Source organism: Gekko japonicus, unplaced genomic scaffold (genome assembly GCF_001447785.1).
Source record: "Gekko japonicus isolate JY-2015 unplaced genomic scaffold, Gekko_japonicus_V1.1 scaffold734, whole genome shotgun sequence".
Classification (NCBI taxonomy): Eukaryota; Metazoa; Chordata; class Lepidosauria; order Squamata; family Gekkonidae; genus Gekko; species Gekko japonicus.
The window spans coordinates 76,768-93,025 of NW_015174295.1; the positions used below are offsets into that span (position 1 = coordinate 76,768).

At 48.1% G+C, this 16,258-nt stretch overlaps 1 protein-coding gene across 1 annotated transcript in view; it reads left to right on the plus strand.

The window, feature by feature from the left end:
- DIS3L (DIS3 like exosome 3'-5' exoribonuclease) overlaps nucleotides 1–16,258 on the plus strand; it is an 87,162-nt gene that overhangs the window by 66,057 nt on the left and 4,847 nt on the right. The window contains exons 7-14 of the mRNA XM_015424067.1: nucleotides 1,725–1,904; nucleotides 4,155–4,324; nucleotides 4,434–4,595; nucleotides 5,736–5,983; nucleotides 7,529–7,621; nucleotides 10,923–11,456; nucleotides 14,714–14,868; nucleotides 15,809–15,987. Of these exons, the coding sequence (XP_015279553.1) occupies nucleotides 1,725–1,904; nucleotides 4,155–4,324; nucleotides 4,434–4,595; nucleotides 5,736–5,983; nucleotides 7,529–7,621; nucleotides 10,923–11,456; nucleotides 14,714–14,868; nucleotides 15,809–15,987 (1,721 nt within the window). The remainder of the gene's footprint in view (nucleotides 1–1,724; nucleotides 1,905–4,154; nucleotides 4,325–4,433; nucleotides 4,596–5,735; nucleotides 5,984–7,528; nucleotides 7,622–10,922; nucleotides 11,457–14,713; nucleotides 14,869–15,808; nucleotides 15,988–16,258) is intronic.

Consider the following 16,258-nt stretch of genomic DNA (forward strand, 5'->3'; position numbering starts at 1 on the left):
AGGTCCCAGGTTCAGTCCCTGGCATCTCCAGTTAAAAGGACTAGGCAGGAGGTGATGGGAAAGACCTCCGCCTGAGACTCTGGAGAGCTGTAAAGAGGGGCTGTGGCTCAGTGGCAGAGCCTCTGCTTGGCATGCAGAAGGTCCCAGGTTCAGTCCCCGGCATCTCCAGTTAAAAGGACTAGGCAGGAGGTGATGTGAAAGACCTCCACCTGAGACTCTGGAGAGCTGTAAAGACGGGCTGTGGCTCAGTGGCAGAGCCTCTGCTTGGCATGGTTCAGTCCCCAGCATTTTCAGTTAAAAGGACCAGGCAGTACATGATGTGAAGTAGGTAATCTCAGCCTGTGACCTTAGAGACCCACTGCTGTTCAGAGTGGACTGTGTTCATTTTGGCATCAGCAGACTAACCCAGCTCCCTTCTCAGGCTTTTGTGGTCCATCTTTTGTATATGAGCATAGGTAATTGGAGGCGCTGGCAGGGTGGATTGGGAGCCTTGTCAGAACTTAAGAAGAGCATTGCTGGATGTGTGACCAGCCTCTAGTCCAGCGTCCTGTTTTATCCAGCTGCCGGCCAGTCGCTGTCAGCTATGTTGCTAGGCTTCCCAACCCCATTCCCCGCCACTGGCGGATCAGGCCCCAAGGGGAACCCCACCCCGACGTGCGCGTCACCCGGAAGTGACGCGACCACGCTGGGGGCGGGGCCATGGTCATCCGAGGGAAAACTCTATGGTTTTCCCTCGGATGGTTGTGGCCCCACCCCCAGTGTTCCCGGCGTTGTCACATCACTTCTGGGTGACGTGCGTACGGCGCGCGCTGCAGCCGCCCCGCGGGAGTCCCCCAATAAGGAGATATTTTGACTTGGCAACCCTATATGTTGCCATGGCTGGTGGGGTGTGTGTGTGTGAGGTGGCTGACGTAGTATTTCTTATTATGCTGGAACGTTAACTTTCACTGCCTCTTGCCGGGTCGTATCTCCCCGCCTGGCCGTCTGATCTTGGTACCGCTCTCCTGATGCTTTGCTGGGAATGTGAACCCGTTCGTTTAGGCCCGCTGCAACTATTTCCCTGATTGGTTCCATCTAGTCAGGGCGGCCCCGCTTTGAAATCTGTCTGTCTATTTACCTCCCACCTTTACAATCAGTTCTGACACTTAATGTCTGCACAGAAGACTCGCCTTTACTGTACTCAGTGAACCTGAACTTCTCTGAAGGAACGTTGCTGAGCACTGATTTCTGTGAGACTCCAGCGGCTGCCCAAGAGGGCCAACAGACAGACCTTTCCTTGATTCTGAATGTTCCCTCTAAGCTGTGGAGTCTTGTGAGCAAAAATCCTACTTTGTGAGCTCCTGGCATTAAAGTTGTGAGCGAGTGATTTGGCTGCTGCATAAATTAGTTTGCTCTGGAGTCCTCCTTCCTGAGCGAACAAAAAAATGTGTGAGCTGGAGGCTAAAAAACTGTGAGCTAGCTCACACTAACTCAGCTTGGAGGGAACAGTGGCTGGCACTGCTGTTCAGAGGTTAACTGCCTCTGAATATTCAGGTTCCCGTGTGCATTTCCCCCACCCCTAAAAAAAACCCTCCAGTCTCACTTCTGCCTGCCGCATTCCTTTTTTGGGTGGGGGGGGGGACATCACGAGGAGCCAGACTTTGAGATTATGGCCCGGGGGAGGCAGTTTGAATCTGCGCCCAGCCTCAGCCCTGCTCAACCATCCTTCTTTCTCTGGAACGCAGATCTCAGAACCGACGTCCTGATTTACGGCACCAAAGCTCGGAACAGGGCGATCCACGGCGACGTGGTGGCCGTGGAGTTACTGCCCCAGAGTGAGTGGAAGGGACGGACCTCTGCCCTCTGTGAGAACGAGACGGAAGAAAAGGCCTCGGGGGACGCTCACAGTGAGCCCGTGCCTACAGGTAAGGGGGCGTGGCACGACGGCAGAGGGCCTGCTTGGCACGCAGAAGGTGCCCGGTTCAATCCATGCCATCTCTCTCGTTAAAAAGATGTAGTACTGAGTGATGTGAAAGACCTCCGCCTGAGACCCTGGACAGCAGCCACCGGTTTGGAGGAGGGGAAGACTGGCCTTGCTGTACTGAATCCCAGTATAAGACAGCTTCGTGCATATGTTATAGGCACAGAACGAGTGCAAATAAATTTTTTACAGAGAGGATTAGCTGCTGGCTTTCTCAAACACGGCCACCGGCCATTCCATCTCTGCTGTCAAATGCCGGCCTAGTCTACACTGATAGGGCTCTTTTTGTAGAAAAAGCCCAGCAGGAACTCATTAGCATAATAGGCCACACCCAACAGCAGACAATCATTAGCATATTAGGCCACACCCTTGACAGCACAGCACATTAGCATATTAGGCTGCACCCCCATGTTACCAGAAGTGTGGTCATCCAGCCACACCCACCTTTTGCTTCTTATTCTATTGACCTTGTCAAAACCCAGGGCTTTTTTTGTAGCAAGAACCCCTTTGCATGTTAGGCCACACACCCCTAATGTAGCCAATCCTAATGAGTTTCTGCTGTTGGGTGTGGCCTATTATGCTAATGAGTTCCTGCTGGGTGTGGCCAACTCAGGAGCCAGCCGGAACTCCGTTCCTCTGCGTTCCTGCCCAAAAATAACCCTGGATACTGGGCTGGATACGCCTAATCTGTCTAGTACGTTTTTATCCAACCTTTCCTCTAAGACAGTGGTTCTCATCCTGTGGGTCGCGACCCCTTTGGGGGTCGAACGACTCTTTCACAGGAGTCGCCTAAGACAATCGGAAAACACAAATTTTCGATGGTCTTAGGACAGGGCTCCCAAGTCTCGCCAAATCCTGCATAGACATTTACATTACGATTCATAACAGTAGCAAAATTACAGTTATGAAGTAGCAATGAAAATAATTTTATGGTTGGGGGTCAGCACAACATGAGGAGCTGTATTAAAGGGTCGTGGCATTAGGAAGGTTGAGAACCACTGCTCTAAGAGGTCACGGGTGGCATGCATGGTTTTTCTCCTCACAGCAACCCTGTGAGGCAGGTCAGGCTGAGAGTGTGGGACTGGCTTGAAGTCACCCAGCAAGCTTCCATGGTAAAGGGGAGATTTGAACCCGAGTCTCCCAGGTCCTAGCCCCCACACTTTAACAAGTACCCCGTGTTGGCGAGATGGATGCTAATTCTGACGTTTAGTTACCTTGTGAACTTGCATGTGCTCAAATAACTGTTTTCTCTTGTATCTGAAGAAGTGCGCACGCTCACAAAGGCTTATCTCCAGGATAAAACTTTGTTGATCTTAAAAGTGCCACTGGACTCAGATTTCGTTCTGTTTTCTTGTGTGTCTTTTGGAAAAGGAGGAGGAGGAGAGGATTGGATTTATACCCCGCTCTTCACTACCTGAAGGAGTCTCAGAGCGGCTTACAAACTCCTTTCCCTTCCCCTCCCCACAACAGACACCCTGTGAGGTAGGTGGGGCTGAGAGAGCTCTTTCCAGAACTGTCCTTGAAAGAACAGCTCTGACAGAACTGTGGCTCGCCCAAGGTCATCCAGCAGCTGCAAGTGGAGGAGTGGGGGAATCAAACCTGATTCTCTCAGATTAGAGTCCGCGCACTTCACCACTACACCAAACTGGCTCTCTGAAACTAAAACATAAATATTGTCCCCTTCCTCCACTTCCAGATTTAAATCTAACAAATCTACACACACACACGAAGTTATTCTGACTTCACCCCTTGCAGGAAGGAAAAGCGTGGGTTAACACAGTCTCTTTCCCTGCTGCTGCACCATTTCCAGGCTTTGTGCCGGGGCAGAGCAAATTCCTAACGAGGTATTGTACAGTCACAGGCCCATTCAAAGCCTAGCAGTCAGAGCACTGAACTGAAAGGGAGACTGTTTGGTCACAGCTCATTTGCAAACTGTGAGCTGAATTTTGTAAGTTGTATTGATGCTCCTTGGGCTTTAGATCATAATTGCAGTCTCGGGGGGGGGGGGACACCCAAAATAACCTACTGTTTGTAAACAAGTCAATATTTAAGGAGAAGCAATTATTGACCTTGTTTGTAAACAAGTCAATATTTAAGGAGAAGCAATTATTGACCTTGTCTAGGATGTATTGCAGCATTTTAAATTTGTATTAATAATACAATTAATATTACCAGCATTATTTCCCTTGCAAAGGTAGAGTTGTTGGCATCATACAGAAGAACTGGCGGGATTACGTGGTCACTTTTCCATCCAAAGAAGAGATCCAGTCTCCTGGCAAAAGTACACAGAAGATCCTCGTGACACCTTGGGATTACAGGATCCCCAAGATCCGGATCAGCACGCAGCAAGCTGAGGCTCTCCAGGTAAAACATCCGCTTGGTGCACAGAGATTAGCCCCGTCCCAGTCTCTTTGTGCTAGCGTATTCACCATTTGCCTTGGCATTCTGATGTACGAACGTGGTCTTTCTGCAGGACTTTCGGGTCATTGTGCGAATCGATTCTTGGGAGTCGACGTCCGTGTACCCAAACGGACACTTTGTGCGGGTCTTAGGACGGATAGGAGACCTCGAAGGCGAAATTCAAACCATCCTGGTGGAAAACAGCATTTCTGTTAGCCCATTCTCTGAAGCACAGGTTGGTCTGTTTTATGATTTTCTTTTTAACAGTTTGCTTAGTGTTATTACAAAACTGTTCTCAGTGGTATGACAATAACGACAGTTGGCATGTTGTAGTTCAGTTGCATAAAGTCAAGGTGATGTCATATATTTTCAGGTACACGGAGGAGCGGATGTCTCTGTGTGATGCATTGTGCATGTGTGTGTGGGGGGGGACTGTACAAAAAAAAATCTATTCCATGCAACGATAGCCTCATTGTGCTCCGTTGAATGGTACAAACTCATTTCTGTTCGATTCCTGTTCTGCAAAATTTGTTCTGCTTTTGCTGGTCATGAACAGGAGCAAAAAGTTACATGTGACACAGAAGAAAAACTGAATTCACAAAAGCTACATGTGACACAGAAGAAAAACTGAATTCCCATTGGCATTCACAAATCATTTGTCGGCACGTTTATAGATCTATCTTGTAAGTCTCCAAGAGCTAGAAAATTTTTTTGGGGGGGTGTTAAATGAAAACTGGAAACTGTCAGGATGCTGAAGTCTGCACCCAACAGCGATGCACACACAAGGAAGTACTTCTTCAACCAAAAAGTGATTAACACACGGAATTCACTGCCACAGGAGGTGGTGGCAGCTACAAGCATGGACGGCTTCAAGAGGGAATTAGATAAGCATCTGGAGCAGAGGTCCATCAGTGGCTATTAGCCACAAGGTATAGATAGGAACTCTCTGTCTGGGGCAAGTGATGCTCTGTATTCTTGGTGCTTTTGGGGGGGGCAACAGTGGGAGGGCTTCTAGTGTCCTGACCCCACTGCTGGATCTCCTGATGGCTTCTGGTATTTTTGGCCCCTGTGTGACACAGAGTGTTGGGCTGGATGGGCCACTGGCCTGATCCAACATTGGCTTCTCTTATGTTCTTAACCCTGTTTATAGTTCTTGTGCTGTAACAAATTTGGTATGTGGGGGAGGGGGGTTGTGTTGTGACCTGGATGCCACACTTCTTTAGCCTATCGCATGGAGAATCTAACTTGCTTTGATTTCAGTGTAAATGGTGTAAACAGAAGGCACACCCTTCAGATTTTCAGCAAGTTAGCCGGTTGCTAGAGAGCATAAAGGATGCAGAGGTTGTGGCTTTCATATCCGCTTCCTTCTCCTTAGATGTGCGAGATGCCGGTCGTGCTCCCAGAGGAGCCCTGGAAAGTGAGTCCGGAGGAGGAGCTGAAGCGCCTTGACCTCAGAGAGACGCACTTAGTGTTCAGCATCGACCCAAAAGGCTGCGAAGATGTGGACGATGCGCTGTCCATCAGAACTCTGCCCAATGGAAACCTGGAACTCGGGGTCCACATCGCAGACGTGACTCATTTCGTGGCTGCAAATTCGTACACCGATCTTGAGGCACGAGCACGGTGAGTTGTTTCTGGGTAAAGCTGGAGATGTGGAAGGAAGTGTTCTTGCTTAGCCTCCTTGCATGGGAGAACAAAGAGTGTCAAACAGAAATCTCTCTCTTGTTTCTAAGGCATAATTCTACTGTAGGCTGCAAGCAATGCTCCCTCTAAGCTGTGGAGTCTTGTGAGCACAAATTCTACTCTGCAAGCTCCTGGCATTAAAGTCGTGCACGCCCGATTTGGCTGCTGCATAAATTAACTTGCTCTGGAGCCCTCCTTTCTGAGCTGAGACAAAAAGCTGTGAGCTGCAGGCTAAAAAACTGTGAGCTAGCTCACAATAACTCAGCTCAGCGGGAACACTGGCTGCAAGGCAAGCTTGGAGGCATCACACAATTGTGCCACGTGCACACACAACCCTGTTTATAGTTTAGGGTCTGAAGTTGTAGAAACCAAGAAGTTTGAATGGTGGAAGAAAGAGGTGGTATGCTTGACTGTTCATGAAATACATGAATTTCAGAATGGGAAACGATTTAAAGCACCAATGTATCTCTTTTGTTTGTGATTTGATATGAATGAGACTATTGTGGCTTCAGTGACTACATGCTTAGAAATGTCAGCAGTTTTTTTAAAAATCTAGTTATTTGTGTTGGAACAACTGTTTCAACATGCAGTAGAAATCTGGTGGAAAAAACCCACAGGTGGTCATTTGATAACCTGTACGGATAACTATGTACGTGAATAAACTTTTAAATTACAGTGAGTAGATACTTTCACAAGAACTATATGAACTGCATAACAGAACCTACAAAAAGCATTTCGGAACGAAAATATTTTATCTGAATATGACCAAGTATATTTAAAACACCAAATTGCCTGCATTATTAAATTTATATTTGTGCTGTTATTTTGTAAATGTGCGAGTTACATTATTTCTCATCTGGAGTTTCCACCTTCTGTTGAAGTCAAAGGACTTAGAAGGGCTGTAACTCTGTTTAGGGAGCTGCGGTGGCTCAAGTGATTAAGACGCTGAACTGCAGGCTGTGGAAGGTTGGTAGTTCAGCAGTTCAAGACCCGAGTGCCGCATGACAGGGTGAGCTCCCGTCTCTAGTTCCAGCTCCTGCCAACCTAGCAGTTCAAAAGCAAGAAATTGCAAGTAGATCAATAGGTACCGCTTCGGTGGGAAGGTAACAGCGTTCCGTGCGCCTTAGTGTTTAGTCATGCCGGCCACATGACCACGGAAATGTCTTCGGACAGCGTTGGCTCTTCAGCTTGGAAACGGAGATGAGCACCGCAACCCTAGAGTCAGACTCGACTGGCTTTCGAGCAAGGGAACCTTTACCTTTTTAACTCTGTTTAGGATCACACTGTTCCTTATGGGTGTCAAGTGGTGTTATCCTGAATTAACAGTGGATAGTCTTATAAAGATCTCTATTCCATGTCATAGTTTAACTGGATTTAATAGCTATTGTCAGTGTAGCAACGTTATTGGAAAATGGCTCATCCTAAATGGTTCAAATCTGCAAAAGCTTCACAAGGAAATTAATAATTCTTTTGCCTGATTTTTAGGGCCACCACTTACTACTTAGCTGACCGTCGCTACGACATGTTACCTGCTGTCCTCAGTGCCAATTTATGTTCCCTACTTGGCCTCGTTGACAGGTGAGCTCGTTAAGTCCGATCTCCAGTTCTGGGGGTTGCGTTCCTGCCCAGCACTAATCCTGCAGGGGTTGGGCCTGAATATAACGGAACCTACCAGGGGAGAGGCGATCCTTGATTTGGTCCTAAGTAACACTCAAGACCTGGTGAGAGATGTAAAAGTGATTGCACCACTTGGAAACAGTGATCATAATGTTGTTGAGTTCATCATTTGTACAAATAGAGAATTGGCCAAAAAGACTCACACAACCATTTTTAACTTTAAAAGGGGTAATTTCTCTGATATGAGGGGACACGTGGGGAGGAAACTGAAAGGAAAAGTAGAAAGGGTCAAAACAATTGGGGAAGCTTGGGATCTATTTAAAACTACGATCCTAGAAGCTCAAAAAATATATATTCCGCAGGTTAGGAAAGGCACAAACAGGTATAGGAAAAAGCCTGCATGGTTAACAAACAGAGTAATGGAGGCTGTAAAAAGTAAAAAGAATTCCTTTAAGCAGTGGAAAGCTAGTCACAGTGAGGCTGATAAAACAGAACACAGGCTATGGCAAATAAAATGCAAGTCTGAGGTCAGGCAGGCAAAAAGGGAATATGAGGAGCATATAGCAAAAAACGTAAAAACCAACAATAAAACTTTCTTCAAATACATTAGAAACAGGAAACCAGCCAGGGAGGCAGTGGGGCCCTTGGACGACCAAGGGGTAAAAGGAGTATTGAAGGATGATAGGGAAATGGCTGAGAAGCTAAATGCATTTTTTGCCTCCGTCTTCACTGTGGAAGATGAGAAGTGCTTGCCCACTCCAGAACCACTGATTTCAGGAGGGGTGTTGAAAGACCTGAGTCAGATTGAGGTGACGAGAGAGGAGGTCCTAAAACTGATAGACAACTTAAAAACTGAAAAATCACCAGGCCCAGATGGCATACATCCGAGAGTTCTGAAAGAACTCAAATGTGAACTTGTAGATCTCCTGACAAAGATATGTAATCTTTCCTTAAAATCTGCCTCCATTCCTGAGGATTGGAAGGTAGCTAATGTCACTCCCATCTTTAAAAAGGGTTCCAGAGGAGATCCGGGAAATTACAGGCCAGTCAGTCTGACGTCGATACCGGGTAAATTGGTGGAAACCATTATTAAGGAAAGAATTAGTAGGCACATAGATGAACAAAACCTATTGAGGCAGACTCAGCACGGTTTCTGTAAGGGAAGATCTTGTCTCACTAACCTGTTAGTGTTCTTTGAGGGGGTGAACAAACATGTGGACAAGGGGGATCCAATAGATATTATTTACCTTGACTTCCAGAAAGCTTTTGATAAAGTTCCTCATCAAAGGCTCCTAAGTAAGCTCAAAAATCATGGGATAGAAGGACAAGTCCTTTTATGGATCAAAAACTGGCTAGTTCATAGAAAACAGAGAGTGAGTGTAGGTGGGCAATTTTCTCAGTGGAGGGTGGTAAGCAGTGGGGTACCGCAGGGATCAGTACTTGGTCCACTGCTTTTTAACTTGTTCATTAATGATTTGGAGATGGGAGTAAGCAGTGAAGTGGCTAAATTTGCGGATGATACAAAGTTGTTCAGGGTGGTGAAAACCAGTGAGGATTGTGAGGCACTCCAAGGGGATCTGTCAAGGATGGGCGAGTGGGCGTCAACATGGCAAATGGGGTTCAATGTGGCCAAGTGCAAGGTGATGCACATTGGAGCCAAAAATCCTAAATATAAATACACATTGATGGGGTCTGAACTGGCAGAGACTGAGCAAGAGAGAGATCTTGGAGTTGTAGTGGATAACTCACTGAAAATGTCGAGACAGTGTGTGACTGCAATAAAGAAGGCCAATGCTATGCTGGGGATTATTAGGAAGGGTATTGAAAACAGATCAGCCAATATAATAATGCCCCTATATAAATCAATGGTGAGACCTCATTTGGAATACTGTGTGCAGTTCTGGGCACCACACCTTAAAAAGGATATTATAGCTTTGGAAAAAGTGCAGAAAAGGGCAACTCGAATGATAAAAGGGTTGGAACACTTTCCCTATGAGGAAAGGTTAAAGCGCTTAGGGCTCCTTAGCTTGGAGAAAATACGACTGAGGGGTGACATGATCGAGGTTTATAAGATTATGCATGGGAAAGAGCAGGTAAAGAAAGAGGTACTTTTCTCCCTTTCTCACAATACAAGAACTCGTGGGCACTCCATGAAACTGCAGAGCGGTCGGGTTAGAACGGATAAAAGGAAGTACTTCTTCACCCAAAGAGTGATTAACACATGGAATTCACTGCCACAGGAAGTGGTGGGTGCTACAAGCATGGACGGCTTCAAAAGGGAATTAGATAAGCATATGGAGCAGAGGTCCATCAGTGGCTATTAGCCACAAGGTATAGCTAGGGGCTCTGGGGCAAGTGATGCTCTGTCTTCTTGGTGCTTGGGGGGGGGGTCAACAGTGGGAGGGCTTCTAATGTCCTGGCCCCACTGCTGGACCTCCTGATGGCACTGGTATTTCTGGCCACTGTGTGACACAGAGTGTTGGACTGGATGGGCCTTTGGCCTGATCCAACATTGGCGTCTCTTATGTTCTTATGTTCTTATCTCCTTGTCTGCAGAGATGACCCAAGAATGGTGCCTCAGCATTCTGTAGATTCATGGTGCATTTAACTTTACTGTTCAAATCTAAAGAATTGTGGGGGGGGGGGGAATCAAAGAATAAGTTTAGGAATATGGGACGAAGATCATGTATGCTTGGTGTTGAAAAGTATCATCAAGTAGAACTCAACTGATGGCGACCCTGTAGGGTTTTCAAGGCCAGAGACAAGCAGGGGTGGTTTGCCATTGCCTGCCTCTGACGTTTTCCAGCCATCTCATGCAGAAGAACTCACTAGAAAAAGGAATTATGCTTGGATTGGTTAGCAGCAAAAGGAAATTGGGCTGCCAAAGAACACAGTGGCTAGACATCATAAGAACATAAGAGAGAAGCCAATGTTGGATCAGGCCAATGGCCCATCCAGTCCAGCACTCTGTGTCACACAGGGGCCAAAAATACCAGGGTCCATCAGGAGGTCCAGCAGTGGGACCAGGACACTAGAAGCCCTCCCACTGTTGCCCCCCCCCAAGCCATCCAGCGATCCAGACAGTAGGCTATTTCCCCTCTGCCCACGAAGAGGCACGTGTTTTGCTGTCCATATCTCCTGCTGCATGTATCAAAATGAATTTTAAAAGCAAGAAGAAACCAAATTCTCTTTTTAGAAATGTCTCAGTGTTTATCCAGTGGAGTGTGTAACGATCTATAAAAGAGTCGCTTTTATTTTCAAGGTACGCTGTCAGCGTCATGTGGGAACTCGATAAAACCTCCTACGAAATAAAAAAGGTCCGGTACTCCAGAAGCATTATCCGCTCTTCTTACAAACTCTTCTACGAGGCAGCCCAGGCGCTGCTGGATGGCGACCTGACGGCTGCAGCCGAAATCCCAGAGCTTCAAGAGCTGGACGAAAACACCAGGAAGGAAAAGCTGGACGAACTGGTCTGGGCGATAGGGAAGCTGACTGACGTCGCCCGCTGTGTCCGAGCCAAGCGAGACAGCTGCGGGGCTCTGGAGCTGGAGGGGGTCGAGGTCCAGGTGCAGCTGGACGACAAGAAGAACATCGACGCCCTCGTCCCTCGGCAGCCGCTGGAGGTGCACGAGACGATAGCCGAGTGTATGATCCTTGCTAACCACTGGGTGGCCAGGAAGATCTGGGAGAGCTTTCCGTACCAAGCTCTCTTGCGCCAGCACCCACCGCCACGGCAGGAGTTCTTTGCAGAGCTCCGAGAGTGTGCAAGCGCAAAAGGTTTCACAATAGAGACACAGTAAGTAGAACGGGCGCTCTTAAGCCAAGGCGCGTCTCTGCGCAGCTGTGCTTTCTGCAGCAGTACTCTGGGTGAATTGCATTGTCTGCACAATTGGTGCTTTCCAAACAGGTGATGCTGCGGCACTGCTGAAGCTAAACAGGTGTTTGACCAGTGTTCCCTCTAAGCTGAGTTAGTGTGAGCCAGCTCACAGTTTTTTTAGCCTCCGGCTCACACATTTTTGTCCTAGCTCAGGAAGGAGGGCTCCAGAGCAAACTGATCTATGCAGCAGCCAAATCGCTCGCTCACAGCTTTAATGCCAGTGGCTCATGAAGTAGAATTTTTGCTCACAAGACTCCACAGCATAGAGGGAGCATTGGTTATCAGTGTTCACTCTAAGCTGAGTTAGTGTGAGCCAGCTCACAGTTTTTTAGCCTCCGGCGCACACATTTCTGTCTTAGCTCAGGAGGGATGGCTCCAGAGCAAACTGATTGATGCAGCAGCCAAATCGCTCGCTCACAACTTTGACGCCGGTAGCTCACAAAGCAGAATTTTTGCTCACAAGACTCCACAGCGTAGAGGGAGCATTCCCTCTAAGCTGAGTTAGTGTGAGCTAGCTCACAGTTTTTTAGCCTCCGGCTCACACATTTTGGCCTTGGCTCAGGAAGGGTGGCTCCAGAGCAAACTGATGTATGCAGTAGCCAAACCGCTCGCTCCCAACTTTAATACCAGTAGCTCACAAAGTAGAATTCTTGCTCAGGAAACTCCACAGCTTAGAGGGAACATTATAACAGATACTTTCTCACTTCATCTCCACCACAGCTGTGTGAGGTGGGTTAGCTTAGGACCCGTGTTCCCTCTAAGCTGAGTCAGTGTGAGACAGCTCACGGTTTTTTAGCCTTCGGCTCACACACGTTTTTGTCTCGGCTCAGGAAGGAGGGCTCCAGAGCAAACGGATTTATGCAGAAGCCAAATTGCTCGCTCACAACTTTAATGCCAGTAGCTCACAAAGTAGAATTTTTGCTCACAAGACTCCACAGCTTAGAGGGAGAATTGGTCAGGGGAAAGTGATGCGGCACACTCTCATAAAGCAGAGGTTTGAGAAGGTCTCTGGTGGCCAGGCCTGAAAGGTCCTTCTCTTTGCGTTTGGGGGGGACGACACCCAGGTATATTGCCATAGAGACCACCCTCCAAAGCAGCCATTTCCACGAGGCGGTCTGTCATGGTCAGCGTTCCCTCTAAGCTGAGTCAGTGTGAGCTAGCTCACAGGTTTTTTGGCCTCTGGCTCACCCATTTTCATCTCGACTCAGGAAGGGATGGGGCTCCAGAGCAAACGGATTCACGCAGCAGCCAAATGGCTCGCTCACAACTTTAAGGCCAAGAGCTCACAAAGTGGAATTTTTGCTCACAAGACTCCACAGCTTAGAGGGAGCGTTGGTGTTGTCCAGATCAGGAACTGGTGTGATGCCCTTTGTGGGCCCTCTACAAGAGCAGAGTGCTCCCCCTGGACTGTTTTCAGAGTGCTTTTGATGGGTGCAAAAGTGCTTTGCCCTGGGAGGAAAAGAGCCGTTTTCTTCTTTCAAGCAGACTACAAGACAGGCAGACTCTTGCTCATAACTCTTACAGCAGCTAGAGTCCTCTGGAACGAGGCCACACCCTCTGGAGAGTGCCGTTGGAGTCCCTCCTGGAGAGACAAGGGCTAGTGGTAACTAGGGATGTGCACCCCTGAAAATGGCCCATTCGGACCCCTTTCGGGCTGCTGCAGGCCGATTTAGATTCTCTGATCTGAACAGTTCAGCCCCATTATATCCTATGGGCCATTGAAGTCAATGGCGAAAACATAGGGGGGCTGGAGGGGAGGGGGTTTGAGGGAGAGGCTTTTAACTTTTTTCCCCACCATAGAGAACAATGGAGGGGATAGGGGCAACCTGTTTGGGGGCCTATAGAATTGAACCCCCTGGTTCAATGTTCTTGAAACTTGGTTGGTATCTTGGGGAGAGGCCCCAGCAGCTAACCTGCGAGTTTGGAGCCCCTCCCTCAAACCCCCTCCCCTCCCTCAAACCCCCTCCCCTCCAGCCCCCAGAATATACCCTGTGTTTTCGCCATTGACTTCAATGGCCCATAGGATATAACGGGGCTGAAACTGACATTCGGCTGGCCTAAAGACTCCCAAATTGGCTCCTACTGCCGAAATTGACATGCGGGAGTCCTTATGCCAGCCGAAATTGATTATGCCCAATTTGGCCAAATCTGAATCGGGCCGAATTTTTTTTGCACACCCCTAGTGGTAACCTAGTAGCTGCGGTGGCTCAAGTGGTTAAGACGCTGAACTGCAGGCTGTGGAAGGTCGGTAGTTCAGCAGTTCGAGACCCGAGTGTGCCGCATGACGGAGTGAGCGCCCGTCTCTAGTTCCAGCTCCTGCCAACCTGCAGTTCGAAAGCAAGAAATTGCAAGGAGATAAATAGGTACCACTTCAGTGGGAAGGTAACAGCGTTCCATGCGCCATGGTGTTTAGTCATGCCGGCCACATGACCACAGAAACGTCTTTGGACAGCGCTGGCTCTTCAGCTTTGAAACGGAGATGAGCACCGCAACCCTAGTCGGATTCGACTGGCTTTCGAGCAAGGGAACCTTTACCTTTACCTAGTGGTAATCTGGATCGTTAACGGAATATGTACATATGCAAAGTGCCGTCAAGTTCCCGCTCACTTATGGCAACCCTGTAGAGTTTTCAAGGCAAGAGATGTTCAGAGACGTTTTGCCCTTGCCTGCCTCTGGGTAGCAACCCTGGTCTTCCTGGGTGGTCTCTCATCCAAGTACCAACCAGGGCCGACCTTGCTTAGTTTAGCTTCTAAGATCTGATGAGATGAGGCTACCCTGGGCCATCGAGGGCAAGGCAGAGATGAGCCAAGGTGGTAGAAAAGAGCCAAGAGTCCAGGAGCACCTTAAAGGCTAACAAAATACATGGCAGGGTAGGAGCTGTCATGAGTCACTGCTCATTTCCTCAGATACAGCTAGAATGGGAGTGCATCTGTCCTATTTATTGAAAAGTGGAGTGATTTCAAACGACATTAGCAGGCGAATAACAAGAGCAGGCGTGATTGGGTTTAGGGGAGAGATGAGAGGGGTAATACGTGTGGAGAAATCAGCATTGGTAATGAGACAGGAAACCTAGGTCTCGATTCAGTCCAGGAGGATGCGTTGTCTTGAGCTTCATTATCAGTTGCAATTCAGCAGGCTCTCTTTCTAATCTTCCTTTGGAATTTGATTTCTGGTAGGTCTAACAAGGCATTGGCTGACTCCCTGGACAGAGCCGTTGACCCCTCTGATCCACTTGTGAACAAGCTGCTGCGCTCCATGGCCACCCAGGCAATGTCCAACGCCCTGTACTTCTCAACAGGGTCGCATCCCGAAGAAACGTTCGCCCACTATGGTACTGGCTCTTACTTGCCGTTCTGTTTCTTTAAACAGGTGCTCCTTCAGCAAGCTCTTTCTCTTAGTGCAATTCCCATTTTGGCACTGGAGTCTGTTTTATTTCTTTTTTAAAAAAAGGGGGAGGGGGACTCAAAATTCTGTAACTAATTTTTTTTAAAGGGGAAAAACATAGAGTAGAAACAGAAAGACAAGAGTGGTGGCAGATCTACACATGAATTTCTATAAAAGATTTCCAAGTATGGAAAAATAAGTCCACACACAATTGTCATCTCTATGCCACGCATTCAGACATTGATAAAGTCGTACCATCCTCAGTTCATTGATTTACAAGAGGTGGGCATTTGTTTCTCCAGTCTTTTAATGCACCTCTTTTAGCTGTAAATGAGGGCACGGAGCGGGGTTTTTTTGTTTGTTTTTTATTTATTGAGATTTTTACTCCGCCCTCCCCGCGGAGCGGGCTCAGGGCGGCTTACAAGGGGCAAAGCTGAATATAAAACAGATAAAAACAATAAAAACATTAATAACAGTTGTACTCAATTTAAAAACAAGATGGTCTCCGGATACGTGCCAGATGGTAAACAGGCAGTTCTCCAGGGATGATGTTAACCTATAGCGTATCCTAACCAGGTAAATTGAGTGGTATCAGTCACACAGAAATTGTGGCGGATCTTCCCGGGCCATCCTTAACCCCGATGTTGTCCACCGCATTGGTGGTGATGGTGGTGGTAGTGGCGGCCCCTATGTGAAAGCCTGGCGGAAGAGCTTTGTCTTACAGGCCCTGCGGAACTGCATAAGGTCCCGCTGGGCCCTGATCTCCTCCGAGAGCTCGTTCCACCAGGTAGGGGCCGCCACTGTTGGCAATCAGTTAGCCTCCAAGAGACAGGCAGGTAGTTTAAACGTACATAAGGAGTGGCTTCAGTTTTGTGTTTCCACCTCAGGTCTTGCCCTGGATAAATATACCCACTTCACTTCACCCATTCGAAGATACGCTGACGTCATAGTCCACAGACTGCTGTTGGCAGCCACTTCCAAAGAGGACCGAGCGGGCACCAAGGAGAACTTGTTCGGCAACAAAGAACTTGAAGAACTCTGCAATCACGTCAACAACAGAAACAGGGTAAAGGGGACTGGGAGCACACCTGGTTATGAGATCACACTGTCACTTCAGTCAAAGTCCCTGCATTGGACTCCCCCCACTGCTTAGAAAGTCCTTTGGTGAGAGCCAGTTTGGTGTAGTGGTTAGGACTGTGGGCTCCAATCTGGGAGAACCGGGTTTGATTCCCCACTCCTCTTCCACGTGCAGCTGCTGGTGTGACCTTGGGTCAGTCACAAGTTCCCTCAGAGCTGTCCTCTCAGGAGCAGTCCTCGAAAGAGGTCTCTGAACCCCA